The sequence below is a fragment of the Oncorhynchus nerka genome, linkage group LG7, assembly GCF_034236695.1.
Source record: "Oncorhynchus nerka isolate Pitt River linkage group LG7, Oner_Uvic_2.0, whole genome shotgun sequence".
Classification (NCBI taxonomy): Eukaryota; Metazoa; Chordata; class Actinopteri; order Salmoniformes; family Salmonidae; genus Oncorhynchus; species Oncorhynchus nerka.
The window spans coordinates 36,596,782-36,614,667 of record NC_088402.1 but is presented as its reverse complement, the minus strand read 5'-3'; the positions used below and the strand labels follow the sequence as shown (position 1 = coordinate 36,614,667).

At 41.9% G+C, this 17,886-nt stretch overlaps 2 protein-coding genes across 2 annotated transcripts; one reads left to right on the top strand and one right to left on the bottom strand.

Moving 5' to 3' along the window:
- Nucleotides 1-2,522: 2,522 nt before the first annotated feature.
- Nucleotides 2,523-7,463, top strand: LOC115131539 (uncharacterized). The gene is made up of 3 exons (XM_029663335.2): nt 2,523-2,636; nt 3,325-3,376; nt 3,652-7,463. Exons 1-3 carry the CDS (start codon nt 2,567-2,569, stop codon nt 5,696-5,698), a joined length of 2,169 nt encoding a protein of 722 aa, XP_029519195.1. The 5' UTR covers nt 2,523-2,566; the 3' UTR covers nt 5,699-7,463.
- LOC115131540 (protein S100-A13-like) lies at nt 7,127-13,778 on the bottom strand. Its single transcript, XM_029663336.2, has 3 exons — nt 13,466-13,778; nt 11,287-11,418; nt 7,127-7,937 (listed from the first exon to the last, which is right to left on the bottom strand). The coding sequence occupies exons 1-3, from the start codon at nt 13,475-13,477 to the stop codon at nt 7,767-7,769; spliced, it is 315 nt and encodes a 104-aa protein (XP_029519196.1). The 5' UTR covers nt 13,478-13,778; the 3' UTR covers nt 7,127-7,766.
- Between the last annotated feature and the right edge of the window lie 4,108 nt (nt 13,779-17,886).

Here is a 17,886-nt window from a genome sequence, read left to right as displayed (position 1 = left end):
TAGATGGGGGGCAATCAGTTCACATATGGTGTCCAGAGCACAGCTGGGGGCAGAGGGGGGTCTATAGCAGGCGGCAACGGTGAGAGACTTGTTTTTAGAGAGGTGGATTTTTAAAAGTAGAAGTTTAAATTGTTTGGGTACAGACCTGGATAGTAGGACAGAACTCTGCAGGCTATCTCTGCAGTAGATTGCAACACCGCCCCCTTTGGCCGTTCTATCTTGTATGACAATGTTGTAGTTAGGGATGAAGATTTCAGAATTTTTGGTGATCTTCCTAAGCCAGGATTCAGACACGGCTAGAACATCCGGGTTGGCAGAGTGTGCTAAAGCAGTGAATAAAACAAACTTAGGGAGGCTTCTAATGTTAACATGCATGAAACCAAGGCTATTACGGTTACAGAAGTCATCAAAAGAGAGCGCCTGGGGAATAGGAGTGGAGCTAGGCACTGCAGGGCCTGGATTCACCTCTACATCACCAGAGGAACAGAGGAGGAGTCGGATAAGGGTACGGCTAAAAGCTATGAGAATTGGTCGTCTAGAACGTCCGGAACAGAGAGTAAAAGGAGGTTTCTGGGGGCGATAAAATAGCTTCAAGGTATAATGTACAGACAAAGGTATGGTAGGATGTGAATATAGTGGAGGTAAACCTAGGTATTGAGTGATGATGAGAGAGATATTGTCTCTAGAAACATCATTGAAACCAGGTGATGTCATCGCATGTGTGGGTGGTGGAACTGAAAGGTTGGATAAGGTATAATGAGCAGGGCTAGAGGCTCTACAGTGAAATTAGCCAATAAACACTAACCAAAACAGCAATGGACAAGGCATATTGACATTAAGGAGAGGCATGCTTAGTCGAGTGATCATAAGGGTCCAGTGAGTAGTGAGGTTGGTTGGGGTAACGGTGATTCTGACAGCTAGCCGGGCCATCGGTAGCAAGCTAGCATAGGATGTTGGTCTGTTTTTAGCCACCTCGTGCATTTCCGTCGGTAGATTAGTGGGGTTCTGTGTGGTAGAGGGGATCAATCCAATTGGCAAAATAGATATAGTTATAGTGACCCAAGAAAATTTGTCCGATAGATTTATTCAGATAGCAGCCGATAAGTCAGCTAACGATTAGCGGGCCGCAGATGGGCGTTCAGGTAACGTTGCGACGGAGGGGCAAATTGGATAACTCCCTCAGGCAGATAACGTCGGTAGACCAGTCGCGAAGGCTCCGCATCGGCAGTAAAACGGGTCCGGATAGGTGATTGTAGCCCAGGAGTGGCTGATGGAACTCTTCAGCTGGCTAGCTCCTGAATAATTGATGTTTGCTCCGGGATCAACGTAAGCCAATAGTCACACGGATAGCAGCTAGCTAGCTGCAAGATCCAGGTGTAAATGTCCAGAGCTTTCGGTTGAAATCCGGGGATATGGAGAGAAAAATAGGTCCGGTATGTTCTGGTCTGAGTCGCATTGTACAAAACTGGCAATAGCTTTTCGAGCTAAAGGATAGCTGATGACCATCAACCGTGGTTAGCTGAATACTAACGCCAGCCAGTAAACTGGCTAGCTTCTGGTTAGCTTCTGGAAGTGTGATCCAAGTTTGTGTCAAATACTTTTTCTCAAGTAGAATTTTACTGGGTAACTTTACTTTTATTTGAGTAACTTTCTATTAAAGTATCTATAATTTTACTCAAGTATGACAATTGGGTACTTTTTCCACAACTGCTAATTATGACGTTTCTGCGCTAAATATTTTCTTTATAGAACTCCCTTCAGTCCAGGATCCCATAGTTCTTAAGTTGATTTCTCTCGTGAATTATTTGATTTCTCTCTAGAGAATTGGCACGTTGGGCTCACAAAAATACAGAATTAAATGGAATTCAAGTAATTGAACCAAAATCAGTCAATAATCACACAGCACTATTTATTCAAGGCACAGTGATCGCAATTAGGCCTATACTATCTCTTTTGAATAACTGCTTTTTCTTCATAAGGACACGTCTCAATTGCCTCTAAGAGGCCAGTATTTTACTGCAGGTAGCACCTGTTTTACTCCACCAGGTCCTTAGGCTACCATCACATGGGTCACAGCAGAGTGACATTTGAATCCACGACTCTATCCTCTCCAGAAATGTTGTTAATATGAACAACTGTGCACTATAGCAGTGCACTGTAATGTTAGAATACACTTGTTGGAAGAAATATTACATTTCTCAATACTACCCCACTTTTCCTGAACGTTAACCATTGATGCCCATTTAACTCATGAATTCAATTTCTTATAAATTCCTAGACACACTCCCTAGAGTCCCAACTATTCTTTGTTGTCTTTATTAAGGTTAAGTATATTCTTGTAGTGCAATCCACACGTTCTCTGCTATAATATGTCACGGTTAGCATTTCCCTTCTTCGTTATCTGGTTAAATTTGCCTTGAGTTATCACAGTCAAACAGTCACGTGTGTCCAAGAGCCAAACGTAACTGTCTTTGTATATAGCAACCACACCCCAGGAACCCTATTTGCCTATTAGTTGGCGATGATGAATGCAGCAGAAAGACTCTAAAACCCTTTGAGTGTTACAATGAGGACCTTAAGCTTTTCCCTTACCTTCATCCTCCAGTTGTCTTTGACCCCAAAGCCTTATGTTGCAGGTGAGATAAATACACTTCCTCTTCGACAATATGCATTTATTTGTTTGGGATATTCATTGGGTGTGTATGTTGTTTTGATCTAGTCTAGAATTATACTTTTTTTCCCCCAGATTTTTTAAATTTTATTTTTTACAATAGAAATGACCTGACCATGTCAGTTGTAAATAGTCCCAATAGTACCATCCCTGAAATATTTGTTTTTTGTTGTCTAGACAGTGGTCGGTTGAAGAGACATATTTCAGTATATTCTGTGCCAGAGAGTCACATACACTGTAACAGTACACACTGAGCAAAACACACGCATCAAAAAGGGTGAGGGTATTGCTGATAACCTTGCTTTACCTGAAAATATATAAAGTTATATTGCATGGGCTTAAAGCCGTGATAAAAATTTTAAAAAGAAGGAAATTACAATGGGATCATATTATATGCTATTATGTCAAAATGGGATACGGCTCGCTAAATTTCATTCAGCTAAAGTAAATTTGACCTGAAGTTCATTGCATTAATTTGCAGCTGCTAATGGGACTTTGACCAAATAAAAGTATACAGTAGCAGTGTTCTTTATGTCTGAGCTAGCTCCAGCAAAGCGACAGCACACTAGACAGAGCCTATATGCCTTATGCTCACAACAAGAGGTACCATGTGAGTTTTTGGTTTAAAATGCTTGTAATGTCTGTTTGCAAAGGAGTGGACTGGGAAACTCAGAATGTGGCATTTGAGTCCAATACAACTGATAGGTAAGGTATCAACAACATTTTCAAAACTTCTGTTCACCAGCATTTATTACCAAATGTGTTTTGAATGCAGTTATTTGAATTGTGTAACATGCATTATAGATTTTTTTTCAATGTAGTATTTCAATGATCCAGGTTTGATAAGCATCATAGGGTGTAAAACTTTTTAGGACCTTTGTAGCATAATCCAAATAACATGCCTAAATCACCTTGTTGAAAATGAGGAACTATGAAGATATTGTTCTTTTTTTTTCTAACCAAAGTTTTGGTTTTGTCAGGTACATACTGCCACCAACTGAAAAGACTCCACAGGACCTTGTCTCCTCACTAACATACTCAGATACTGCATTATCCAGTGCTGATTTACATGAGCATGTCAAGCCACAGAAAGCCCGTGCAGTGCCCAATAGTGCCAAGTTGTGGCCCGTGAAAGCCCTTATCATGTCTGAGTCACATTGTAGGCTGTTTGGAAATGTCAGTGTTAGCCATGTTATACCAAGGAGGTACTGTGAAAGTGGTTTGAAAATGATTTGGTCCCTCTTTCAATCAGAAGCTACTCGTTTGGTGGTGAAAGTAATAACACCTTTATTAGAGGTTGTCACAATGTCTTTACACTTGTTCTCTAGTCTTTTTAAGACAGTTACACCACAATCATTAGTCCAGATTGACTCTGATAGAATTGATCAACACAATACTGTATCTGAGGTAAATGTGTCCTATGGTCATAATGTAAATGTGAGGGACATGTGGATTTATTCTGACCACCAGAATATAGTGATCCTGGAGGATGACCCTGTAGTGATGGAGTCAGCCTCCTTCCTCTTTGAGAAGCGCCCCTCTGTGTCGACTCTACTGAGGTACCACAAGGGGGCGCTGAAAGTCCTCAGGGGCTCTCAGACCCTTTTGACCAGAGACAGTCGTGTCGTACTGGTGGGTCATGGCAGCAAGGGCAGTGATGGTGTGGCCAGACTAGGAGGTTATGGGCCAGAGGAGCTTGCCAAAGTTGTGGTGGCCATGAAGATAGAAGATGGGCATCTGCACACCCTCAGCCTGGTGGGCTGTGCTCTAGGAAAGGACCTCAAGTTTGCAGAGCGGCTGCTTCGAGCGCTCATCTCACTCAACGTGGAGACCAAACTGCACCTGAGGAGCTCAGCACTATCCGTCAGGCCCAACGGAGAGAAGGTGACCAGAGAGGAGGGGGTCTGGAGGCATAAAGACAGCAGTAAGAAAGTCATCGCCCAGCTGGACCAGAACGGTAACCTGCTGACCAGAGTGGAAGGAGACGACAGAGGACAGGTCATTCCCAACTACCAGGGGCACGCCCTATACATACAGACTTTAGAATGGCCGACCCACCCTCAAATGTTTGTCTCAGCAAACTTGCGTAAGAAGTACACCTCGATTGACTGTTTAGAGGGGCTTACATGGAGCCTGTTTTTTGAGGAAAATGAAAGAAGGCGCGCTCCAGATTACATCCCAGTGCACAAACAGGGGAACCTCACGTCCGTGTGGCTGGCTGACCACAAACCCATGGAAGACATTCCCATCAAGCACCTCACCACCATTCTCGATCTGCTGGTGGAGATTAGGTACAATGCCAGGGAAGACACCGACTTTGACTTGTATTACGTTCTGAACGACTGCATCTTTAAGGTGCAGAGGAGAACCTTCTACGCCTCCCTGGTGGGGAAGTACATTCATTCTAACCATCTGGAAGAAATTGAGAAATTCACTGATGCTTTCAGGCACCAGAAGGAGGACTACTCCCTCCAAGAGCTTAGACAGGGCCTCAAGGCGTCCGAATTCAACAACTTCTGCCGCCAGACGTTCCAGCTGCAACGATGTGTCCAGGACTGTGAACGCTGGGGCCACTACTTCATGGCTGCTGTGTTCTCTGCATCTGTCCGAAACTTCCGCACATTCTCACTCTTCCTTATGAGTGTTATCGCTTGCGAGGTGGGCCGATCCCAAGGCTCTGACAGCTCACTCTGTACAGCCTTTGTTGGGGATGACCACCCTATGGTAGGGGACGACCCTTGGCTTGAACGCAGTAGACGCGGGTTCTATGGCTGTACGGTGGGCAAAGCTGAGGAGATGATGACCAAACGGGACACACTCGACTGGCTGGATCAGGTTGTTTCCAAGGAGAATGCCATCTTTGCCAAGTCCAAGCAGATGATGAGTGGCGTCGACCACGACCAGGAGACAGAGCTTGATATCTTTGGGAGGGTCAAGGTCATGAATAAATATGTGTTTTCATCTTTCCTTGAATTCTTTCGAGGAACGCCAGAGGGGAAGAAGCTGGCAAGAGGATGCAGAGCTTGAGGATAGTACATGGCTGCTAGATGACCTAAACCCTATTCAACGAGATTGAAAAATTGTAATAATTGTTACTGGCTAATATCTGTTAAATATGGGAGGCAAAATTATAGTTTAATTAATGTCTAATTAAGCAATATGGGCCAAGGGGGTGTGGTATATTGACCAATATTTCAAGACTAAAGGCTGTTCTTATGCACAACGTGAAGAGGAGTGCCTGGATACAACTCATAGCTGTGGTACAGTATATTGGCCATAAACCACAAACCCCTGAGTTGCCTTATTGCTATTATAAACTGGTTACCAACATAAATAGAATAGTAAACAAGTATTTTTGCGTCATAGCCGTGGTATATTGTCTGATATACACACACACGGCTAAAATGCTGTTTCAGCCAATCATCATCTAGGACCCAAACTACCTGGTTTATAATGAATGTCTCATGTCTATGTTAATCTCTATGGGCAAAATGCTGTTTCAAGAAACATTTGTGTGTGGCATTTAAGTCCATCTCCACTTATTTCACGAAGTAGGCCTAATTGTGATTGGTGTGGTGTGTGGTTATCAGTTAAGGGCAATTATCCAAATAATGAAACATTCATTAACATTTAGGCCATCAAGTTTCCAAACCTGTAAGGAATGTTGTTAGATTTAGCACCATTTGCTTTTATTTAGCACAAAACTATATACATCAGAATATGGTTCTAGTTAGTATTGGTACAAGCTAATTGACACAACAATGTACAATCATTTCTGAGGGTAATTTCTGTACTATCTATTAAATATTCACCCATCCGGGAATTCATCCTTTGAGTACAGTTCTGGGTTGGTGTGTTGGCTAGGTTCCCTAAGGAATACAAAGGCCTAATTAAGTAAGTAAGTTGCTGGGTTGGCTTTGTTATTTGAATAATTGCGAAGCATCATGTGACTGTAAAAAACTGTATTGTTGATTTAGGAAGATACCATTGCTTTTAGCATTGGCGATTGTAGTTCAGAATTTTAGAATGGCATTCTCCATACAGGGATTCACTGGACCTGCTAGCACTCATGCAAAAAATAATGCTTCTAGTAGCTGTCATGGATGAATGCAAATCTACAAACTGTGAACGTTTAGATAAGACATTCCCATTGAACAATTCAAAATGAGCTGATTCATTAGACAATGTGATGTTCAGAGGTTGTATGAAAATGTGTAATAAATGCCCTTTGCCCAATAGACTTATTTTGCCAAAATGATAATACTGTAGTAAGAATGTAACAATTACAAACTGAATACAATGTGTGTTGTATAGTTGTGACAACTATACATCTAGTTCATACATTGAAAAATGTATATGATGATTTTTGTTTTTGTTCACAAAACATATTTTGTGAAATGCTTATCTGTCTTTCAATGATGAAAGTGCTAATTCAACCAAAATAAATCATAATAATGGAGGTCACCATTGTTGCAATATTTTATTAGAACATTTTTGGTCATGTTTTACGATGTTATTACAATGGCCAGTATAAAGAGAATTACAAAGTATAAATACAAAAACTGCAATACCACAGTGGGGAAAACATTGTTTAAGGAAACTATGGGGACACTGCATCACCAGCACTGTATGTATGAGACTACTGGTGGCTCAAAGGTGCTTTCCACTAATGTGTACTGCCATATGTAAATTCATATTTATTTCTTGCAAAGCACCTAAAGCTGGCTCATGGTTTTCTGATTTCACTTTGGGTCATACGTCATCTAAGGATTCTTTGTAGTGGTTACACTGGTAGTAGGCCAAAAGGAAAGCCGTTCAGGGTTTTTTGGATGGAAAGACCAACACTTATAACACTCAGGGAGTACAACAAAAATCCTGTAAACCAAGTGGTATAGAGCTAAGAGATGAGCACTGCTGGCACTACCAAGCATGGGAGATGTACATAAAAAGGCCTGTCGTGGAGGGGGTGAGTACTATGTGAGTGTCCAGGACTGGATGGGAGCAGTACGGTGAGAAGGGGTACTGACACTGGGTGGGATACTATGAGGCTGTCTGGTTCCCCCCTGGCTCACACCACCATCAGAAGGCATGGACCTCACAGGAGCACACAGCTGCACTTGGACACCTTCTCGCTGCTGAGAAGACCATGCTGCGTGGTGGCCAGTGACTGGATCAAGCCCCAGAAGTGTTTGAAGGTGATTCCCTCGCCGTCCGACACACCCATCTGTCTCATCACCTCGCCCAGGCCCTGCTCTGAGCCTCCAGTCTGGGGGAGGGAGGGAGCACAAAAACAACTCTTCATTATATGGACACAGTATTTTACCTATTGACAGGCAATAAGAAATAAAGTAATCATGCATAGACATGTATTAGAAGCAAGTTAGCAATTAGTCTATTGCACTTTTGAGAGTATAACATTGTTGCCTACGTTACTCAGTAGGTTACGTTCATAACAGTACTGCTATTCCAAGCAGTAATTATTCTATCAATAATTAAACTGAATAACTACTGTCAACATGTTTGACTTCAAAATCTATTATTGGCATCTCTTCAACTGTATGCAGCTGTATAAATACAGCATGTGAGTACTTTGTCAACTAACTGTGTCACGTTTCAGGCTTTGTTACCCTCTAGTGGTTATAAACATCCCTTTTTCAGGACCCTGTCTTTCAAAGATAACTTGTAAAAATCCAAATAACTTCACAGATCTTCATTGTAAAGGGTTTAAACACTGTTTACCATGCTTGTTCAATGAACCATAAACAATTAATGAACATGCAACTGTGGAATGGTCGTTAAGACACTAACAGCTTACAAACAGTAGGCAATTAAGGTCACAGTTCTGAAAACTTAGGACACTAAAGAGGCCTTTCTACTTATTCTGAAAAACACCAAAAGAAAGATGCCCAGGGTCCCTGCTCATCTGCGCGAACATGCCTTAGGCATGCTGCAAGGAGGCATGAGGACTGCAGATGTGGCCTGGGCAATAAATTGCAATGTCTGTACTGTGAGACCTCTAAGACAGCGCTACAGGGAGACAGGATGGACTGCTGATCGTCCTCGCAGTGGCAGACCACGTGTAACAACACCTGGACTGAGGGCTTGTAGGCCTGTTGTAAAAGGCAGGTCTTCACCAGACATCACCGGCAACAACATCGCCTATGGGCACAAACCCACAGTCGCAGGACCAGACAGGACTGGCAAAAAGTGCTCTTCACTGACGTGTCTCGGGTTTGTCTCACCAGGGGTGATGGTCGGATTCGCGTTTATCATCGAAGGAATGAGCGTTACACCGAGAACTGTACTCTGGAACGGGATCGATTTGGAGGTGCAGGGTCAGTCATGGTCTGGGGTGGTGTGTCACAGCATCATCGGACTGAGCTTGTCATTGCAGGCAATCTCAACGTTGTGCGTTACAGGGAAGACCTCCTCCCTTATGTGGTACCCTTCCTGCAGGCTCATCCTGACATGACCCTCCAGCATGACAAGTCCACCAGCCATACTGCTCGTTCTGTGTGTGATTTCCTGCAAGACAGGAATGTCAGTGTTCTGACATGGCCAGCGAAGAACCCAGATCTCAATCTCATTGAGCACATCTGGGCCCTGTTGGATCGGAGGGTGAGGGTTAGGGCCATTTCTCCAGAAATGTCCGGGAACTTGCAGGTGCCTTGGTGGAAGAGTGGGGTAACATCTCACAGCAAGAACTGGTAAATCTGGTGCAGTCCATGAGGAGGAAATTCACTGCAGTACTTAATGCAGGCCACACCAGATACTGACTGTTACTTTTGGTTTTGACTCCACCTTTGTTCAGGGACACATTATTCCATTTCTGTTAGTCACATGTCTGTGGAACTTGTTCAGTTTATGTCTCAGTTGTTGAATCTTGTCATGTTCATACAAATATTTACACATGTTAAGTTTGCAGAAAATAAACACAGTTGACAGTGAGAGGACGTTTCTTTTTTTGCTGAGTCAGCATTCCAGCTGACTACCTCATGAAGCTGGTTGAGAGAATACCAAGAGTGTGCAAAGCTGTCATCAAGGCAAAGAGTGACTACTTTGAAGAAACTCAAATATAAAATATATTTGGATTTGTTTAACACTTTTCTGGTTACTACATGATTCCATATGTGTTATTTCATAGTTTTGATGTCTTCACTATTAATCTACAATGTAGAAAATAGTAAGAATAAAGAAAAGCCTTGAACGAGTAGTTGTGTCCAAACTCTTGACTAGTACTGTCAATATTTACAAAAACATATATGGGGGATTGGAAATGAAGCAGACAATTACATTGATGGACGCTACAATCTATATTCAATATTAAAGCTGATCTAGCCCCCCAACAAAAAAAGTATAATAAAAAATATGACCTAAAACATTGTAGTTACTCCACAATACTAACCTAAATTACAGATTGAAAAGAAGGATGCCTGTACAGAATATGCATCCTGTTTGCAACAAGGTACTTAAGTAATACTACAAAATATGACATTGAATGTTCTTGAGTGGCCTAGTTAAAGTTTTGACTTAAATCGGCTTGAAAATCTATGGCAAGACCTGAAAATGGATGTCTAGCAATGATCAACAATCAAAAACAAATGAATCCATTTTGAATTCATGCTGTAACACCACAAAATGTGGAATAGATTTTAATTCTGAAATGTGATAAAGCTGCCAGCCAGGCACATGCAAACACAGTGGATATTTCTGTCTGCTGGAAACAATAGGAAATTGATTTGGGAAAATATTTCCTGTCCTGAACGCTGCACCACAGCTGAGACAATATAAAGAGCTGTTTCCTGGAATCCCATTTAAATGATGTGATCATTACTTTTCCTTTGAAATAGACTCTGGTTTTGGATAAGTCTAAGACTGGACATAATGAAAAACATATGGACTTGGTAATTAAACATAATTTTCACTTCAACAGTTGTGTATACTGCCCCCTCCTCTTGACCTCAATTGCCTTTCACAACAAATATGTCCTAGCTGTTGTGGCTAACTATTGTGTAGCAGAAACGCTGTACTTGGTTGTCGCGTTTATGGTGGATGAAGTCGACTTGGTGCAAGGAGTCATATTACAATAAAACAATTTTCTGCTCTTCATTAGGAAAACAGTTATTTATTTATCTGTCAGTTTGTTTCAGCCCCTCTAGATGAAAGATCAACCTTGAGCCTTCCTCACTTGCTCATGTATTTGAACCGGCCATTTCCTGTTTTTCAAAAGCATAGCTATCTTTGTCACCCTCTGGTAGATTCAGACTCGTCCTGGAAAACCGCCTTGGGCCTGATACAACTAAGCAGCCAGTTCCAACATGAATACATGGCAAGATACATTGGCCTTTTCAGTGATTGAAATAAAGCTTGTTTAAAACTCAATTGGTGACTGAAGCACAGTAGATCACATAAATCGTGGATTTGTATTGAACCTGGCAACCAACGCCTACAGGCCTTTCCTGAGTGTTTGTTTGGGAGTCATAGGATGTGGCGTGTACTGTATGTGTGTGGTTGAGTGGGGGGGGTAGTAAGAGTCAGAGTCACGCCCTACTGGTAGAATCAATGGCAGGTGTGGCCGGGGAGGGCAATGTAGCCGACAGTTGCTGCTTATGTACCTTGACTAAGTTGGGCAGCTGGGAGGAGAGGAGGTCTTTGAACTCTTTGGTTTGGAGTGTGGGACCTTTATTGGCCGCAGCGGCATGGAACTTTGTGACCAAAGTGTTGATGGCCTTTTCCAGGTCGGAGTGCTGCGCCAGAGGAGGAGAAATAAACGTGTTAGGGTGGGGGGGTCAAATAATATAACAATAACAAAAGCATTATCTGACAGTACTTTGAAGTTCATTATGTGACGTTTATTATTATAATAGATCATTAAGAAAGAAAGTTAACATATTCATCAGACAGACTCCCCAGGTGAGTGCCGAAGTGTACCGACCTCCACTCAATTTAGTCCCAAATACCAAAACAATCAGACACACTCACATCCGCCCTCAAGTGCATATCCAGCATGCCTCCATGCGTCGGAAGTTTACGCAAAGACGACACTCCGATGTTTAACCCTGTCCTTGAGTGACTGTTCGAACAACACTGCAGCCTTCTTCTCCGCACAAATCACGCACTGCTCCATTCAGTTAATGAACTTGTGTTTGTGTTGCATCTTTCACGACTATCAGTGTTACTGAAAGCTTGGTGGTTAACCAAAGAATTGTGAGAAACAATACGAGAACAGTTATACTCCAACAAGATCAGTTACACTTCCAGGTTGCAAATGACCTGTTTGAAAAGTAGACCTTATGTTTGGCAGTGGAATATGAAACTGTGTCACACAGACTTGTTATGTTGGTCATTGTGAAGGACATCATTCCATACTCTCTTTAAACCAAGAACCAAACACCCAATCTATTGTAACCGTTGGGTTTTTTGTTCATACTTTTTATTTATATCCTAAATCACTAACATGAAATAACTGTTCAGGGACTTTGCTATGTCACTCACCCCTATTCAAATAGATATTTGAATATGCTATTGAAATGGGAGCATCTGTGGGTGGGTCGGGAGGAGAAGCTTCAGTAACGAGAGACTATTGGAAGGCAAATTCAGACAACTTGTCTACATGTAGAAGGTACTTGAAATACCTGCAGGTTGGTAGCTACAGTATGACAGCTCAACCTCTCACTGTTGATTTTCAGGGTGTGCCAGGGGCGGAGTCGCCATCTGGGCCAGATGGGCTGTTCAATTTTTAGCCCATTTGGGTCTGTCTAACTTAGATTTTTCACGCAAAATGAGGGGGCCTAACGGGGGAAATGGCCCAATGTGGGGGCCCCGAGGAAAAACATGGCCAGTGTCTTAGAAATGCCAGGTCCGATTTATGGTCCGTGCCCGATTCGTGCATGAGAGGCTTGGGAAACAGGGTGAGGAATCAGTGGTGACTTCAAACTGTATTCTCCCAAACACTAAAACAAATTCGTTGACACATCCAAAAACAAAGTTGTTGTTTCAGTTGTCAGGGTAGGAAATAAAGTAGAATAAAAAGCCTGACTCACTAGGCCACCATAAAAAATCTCGTGGTAGGCCTAATCCTACTACAGTGTTCATTTTATAACGTTTCCACAAATAACGTTAGCTCACAGCAGCCAACAAAAGTCATAAAATTGATACAGTAAGTAACAATGGTACGGCGCTTGCTAACCGACAGTAAGTATCTCATTGTATGAATGTCTATCTGTATTTCTGTTCGTCTAGCTGTCATCCCTCACACACTGGCCTATATTCAAAGAACGTTTCTGTGTCCTAGGCCATGGGGACAGAATCTGAATGGACTGATTGCCACCCCGTGCTTTTCATTTCCATACACGGTCTCTGTCTATAGACACAACTGAGAATAGCTCATTGCTCCCTCGTCAACATATGGCCTAGATTAATTTGTTATTGGCCATATTATTTGATGCTGTTCTAGCATGCACACTGATCAGTGCATTGAAATGATAACTTGTAAACTCGCGTTAAGAGTGCATATAAAGTAGGCTATATGCAAACGCGCCTATAAAAATAATACGATCTCATGGACTGTGTCATTATGTAAATTGGATAGCATAATATGTCAATGGAATTTTGGTTAAACTACATCTTGTTCCACTTCCAACGGTAATCAGAACGATGCGTAGAAGTTGGGGGAAGTTATCACCAAAAGAATGCAACAACTCCATTCCTTCCTTCTAGGACGAGATAAGCCACCATCTCTTCAACTGCAACGTTTTGACAAGTGCTGATTTTAAAATTGTATAGTAGGCCTACCTGTTCAGCCATTTGGATCGTTTTGTGCTGTCCTTTTTCAATGTAAAGTTTTCTCTCTGCGACGTTCGGTATGCTAATTGTTACTTTTCTCGCTCAGTGTTCCATTGCTTCCTAAATCCTCCCACTCCCCCAAAAAAATCCAACTGCAATTCGATTCCACCTTCCGTGTCAGTCGAGAAAGATATGGGGAAAATTATAGTGCGCTCAGTGTAACTCGATGCAGTGGGACTGTAAACTTCACGAGGCAAAAAGTCTACATGCAGTCATATAGGCCTTTACCACACTTCTTTAACTATTATTGCGAAGTTCTCTTTTATTTCGAAGTGTTCCACGTTTTGCAGAGAGTAGCCTACATAGTTGTGCGTTTAAAATGTAGGCTTATTCAAGAATAGAGCCCGCGAGTGCGTCACTAAACATCTGGAAACATTTAGCAAAAGTTGAAACAGTCTGCAAGTTTAGGCTGGAGTTTTTCTTTATTGTTGCACATTTTAACCCCTCATATAAGCCTACCTATTTTTATGCAGTTTCTGTAAAGCATTGAATATCCACCAAAATAATACATTTCTCAATGTTGTAAGAAACCTTTATGAACCATGCATGGACGGTCCCCATTGGACATTTGTTTTCGAGGACGTTTATAATAAAAGTCGTTTGTCACTGTCCGTTCCGATTTCCATTAGCCCTACATTCACTTTGATAAGTCATCAGAGGTTGAGAAGGAAATGCTGGAAAAAGCGATGCGCTCACAATGAACAGGCGCGACCACATTCTTGAAAGCCGGTTTCCTGACTATAGAGACAGAGGGGTGGGCAAACATGGGACTAGATAAAACTGGATCTATCCATTGCCTTTGTTTTTAGGCCATTGTTGAAATGATAGATCCCTTTAATGAGCATTTCTCCTCTGCCAAGTTAATCCATCCACCTGACAGGTATGGCATATCAAGAAGCTGATTAAACAGCATGATTATTACACAGGTGCACCTTGTGCTGGGACAATAAAAGGCCACCCTAAAATGTGCAGTTTTAGTACACAGCACAATGCCACAGATGTCTCAAGTTTTGAGGGAGTGTGCTATTGGCATGCTGACTGCAGGAATGTCCACCAGAGCTGTTGCCAGATAATTTCATGTACATTTTTCTACCATAAGCCACTTCCAACATCGTTTTAGAGAATTTGGCAGTACTTCCAACCAGCCTCACAACCTTAGACCACGTGTATGGTGTTGAGTGGGCGATTCGTTTGCTTATGTCAAGGTTGTGAACAGAGTGCCCCATGGTGGCGGTGGGGTTAGGGCATGGGCAAGCATAAGCTACAGACAACGAACACAACTGCATTTTAAAATCGATGGCAATTTAAATGCAGAGATACCATGACGAGATCCTGAGGCCCATTGTCGTGCCATTCATCCGCCACCATTTCAGCATGATAATGCATACTCACCAGACATATCACCCATTGAGCATGATTGAGATGCTCTGGATCAACGTGTACGACAGCGTGTTCCAGTTCCCGCCAATATCCAGCAACTTCGCACTGCCATTGAAGAGGAGTGCGACAATATTCCACAGGCCACAATCAACAGCCTGGTCAACTCTATGCGAAGGGGGTGTGTCGCGAATGGCGGTCACACCAGATACTGACTGGTTTTCTGATACACTAACTTTTTTTAATAGGTATCTGTGACCAACAGATGCATATCTGTATTATAAATCATGTGAAATCCATAGATTAGGGCATAATTCATTTATTTCAATTGGCTGATTTCCTTATATGAACTGTAACTCAGTAAATTGTTGCATGTCGCGTTTAGATATTTATTCTGTATACTTCCAGTGGCTACGGATCTGTGCATAAATTGTCATAGGCCTACTGAGATGTTTACATGAAAACCAGTTAACCAGGATCTTCATTATGCTACTACAATGGAAAGGCCTACATCTAGCCTAAATACTGGATCTGCACAGTCGGGTCCAAGCCAATGATTTATAATAGATGACTGATACCGGGCGCTGTGTTGAAGCCTCCATACCTCCATCTTTGCACTCCCCCACTTTGTAAAAAAATACTATTTTGGAAGCTCTAGAAATGCACGTCTACATTAATTCTTGCCACATTTATTCTATTACATATACTTTAATGCATACTTTTAAATTATATTACGTGAGCTAAACACAAAAAAAATGTAAATACATTTGAAGAAAATACCCTTAAACTATTGAAATTACTAATGTTGCTGTCCCCATGACAACCCCCAAAATGCTTAAAACCATTTAATTTTGTCCTCGAAACATTTCATTGAAATCCTGTAGAATAACATGAATTCCTATGGAGGACTGCTCCAGCTGGGGAGTGCCAATATGGCTGACCGGTGGCTTCAAAGCCTCTCAATGGCCAATACATAGAATAATCAATCCAGGGTTTATATACATCATTGGTCCAAACCCGTTGCTTCGCACTACCACCCACCTCTGTTAAACATATGCTTGTAAAAACGAATTAATGTCATAATCGAAGACCACAGTAAAAGGCTTAATGTGTCTCTAGAATGCGCAGCTGTTTGGTTTCACATGCGGGTTCAATAGCGACTGGTATCCCTGGGGAGAAGGGTGTGTCCTCCCTTTAGAGCTTTCGAGCTTTCGAGCTATTCCTCCTCGTTGTCTTCCAGAAGAACAGACACCACGCCCAAATTTGAGAAGACACGGGATCAAGTGGATTTAAGAACCTGATTAGCCCTAACTGAGGTATCTGTCAATGTCTCTGGTACGATGTCTCATTGCAGAGACGTTTAGGCCTATGTTGAAATGACACTGTTCAGGAGACTAAGGGATGGCCTACACCAGGGCTATATTCTAACAGGGGCCAGACGTAAAAAAAGGTTCATTGCAAGGGGGCCGGACATTTTCCTCTTTCGATTATTCTTCGGAAGAACTGTTTAAAAAAAGCAACGCGCACACACCAACAAAGCACTTTTATTAACATTAAATGTTGCTAAAAGTATTTAGGAAAGAAGTGGAGGCCTCTCAACCAACGTGACTCGAGGTGCACCCAAAACAGTTGATAATAATTTAAAAGGAAAAGGCACAAATGCTCGCTCACTGTTTTTTAAAATGTAACTTAAACAACAATTACAAGCTTATTAAAACGAATTAGGTCATTTTCAAATCGTTCGAAAACGAAGCATCTCAATAAATAATGCAAAGTCATATCAAATCAGGTAATGACAAAATCCAATCTGAAGGAAGTATGCTTTGAATTCATTTCCTTCAGTCATTATGTGTGTTTTTTTTGGACACAATTCCTTCCAAAGAGTCATTGTGAGCATGAGAAGGGCACATAGATGGGTTCCTGAGAGTCGTAGCATTCAGGAAGAGGGTCATAATATTTTGTACAAACTTTAGAGCCAAGTTCATGTGAAGAAAAAACATACTAGGAGATAAAGTGATATTTAATGACCTTAAGATTAAAAACTCCCTAAGAAGGAAGGAAAGTAGAGTATGAGTAAATAACTTATACAAGCAACTTCATACAAGACACACACACACACACACAAAATTACTCATATACAGATATGATTTTGGGCAGGAAACAGGCACACACTCTGGAACAGGCAATACAGTGCAGTCTTACAGTCTTACACATAATTCACTTTCAGACAGTCATGCCCTTTGTGTTGCAATAGTGTCATTATCTGTGGTCTCATTCCAATGTCTCTGCATGCATTGGTCTGTCTGTCTGTCTGTCTGTCTGTCTGTCTGTCTGTCTGTCTGTCTGTCTGTCTGTCCGTCCGTCCGTCCGTCCGTCCGTCCGTCCGTCCGTCCGTCCGTCCGTCCGTCCGTCACTTGATAAGTCTGAAAAGAGCGATTTGAACTGTTTGGACTACCTTTCAGTTCTTTGACGAAGTCTGTCTGTGCTTGTATATTCTTGAGTCCTTAACTGACTGAGTCTCATAGATTAAATATGGTGCAGCAATTTGGGGGCGTCGTATCAAACTCTTGGTCTCATGCTCATGCTCAGACCCAGTATTTGTAACTTTTTTGGTAGTTCTGGTTATGTGCTTACCAGGTTATTCAAATATGTAAATATTTTGATTGCTTCCACAAGGACATCATATCACTTATATTTTAAATCAGAATTATGTTTCACTATGAAAGAGAGAGAGAGATACTGTTAGATTTTTTTCAAGTGAACCCAAAAAACAACCAGCCAAACAACTTTTCCTCTCCCTTCAGTCACCTCATTATTACGGAATGCCAGAACCTGTTAAAACTTGCAGCACAGTGAATTCACTATGTTCCGGTCTTGTTTGCATACTTGGCCATAGATATCGCTGCAACTTATGTGTGGCTCAACACCCTGTCATGAGGTGAGGCACTGATACAGCTGATGAGAACCTGGTAGGATCCCGTTTCACAGGCAGT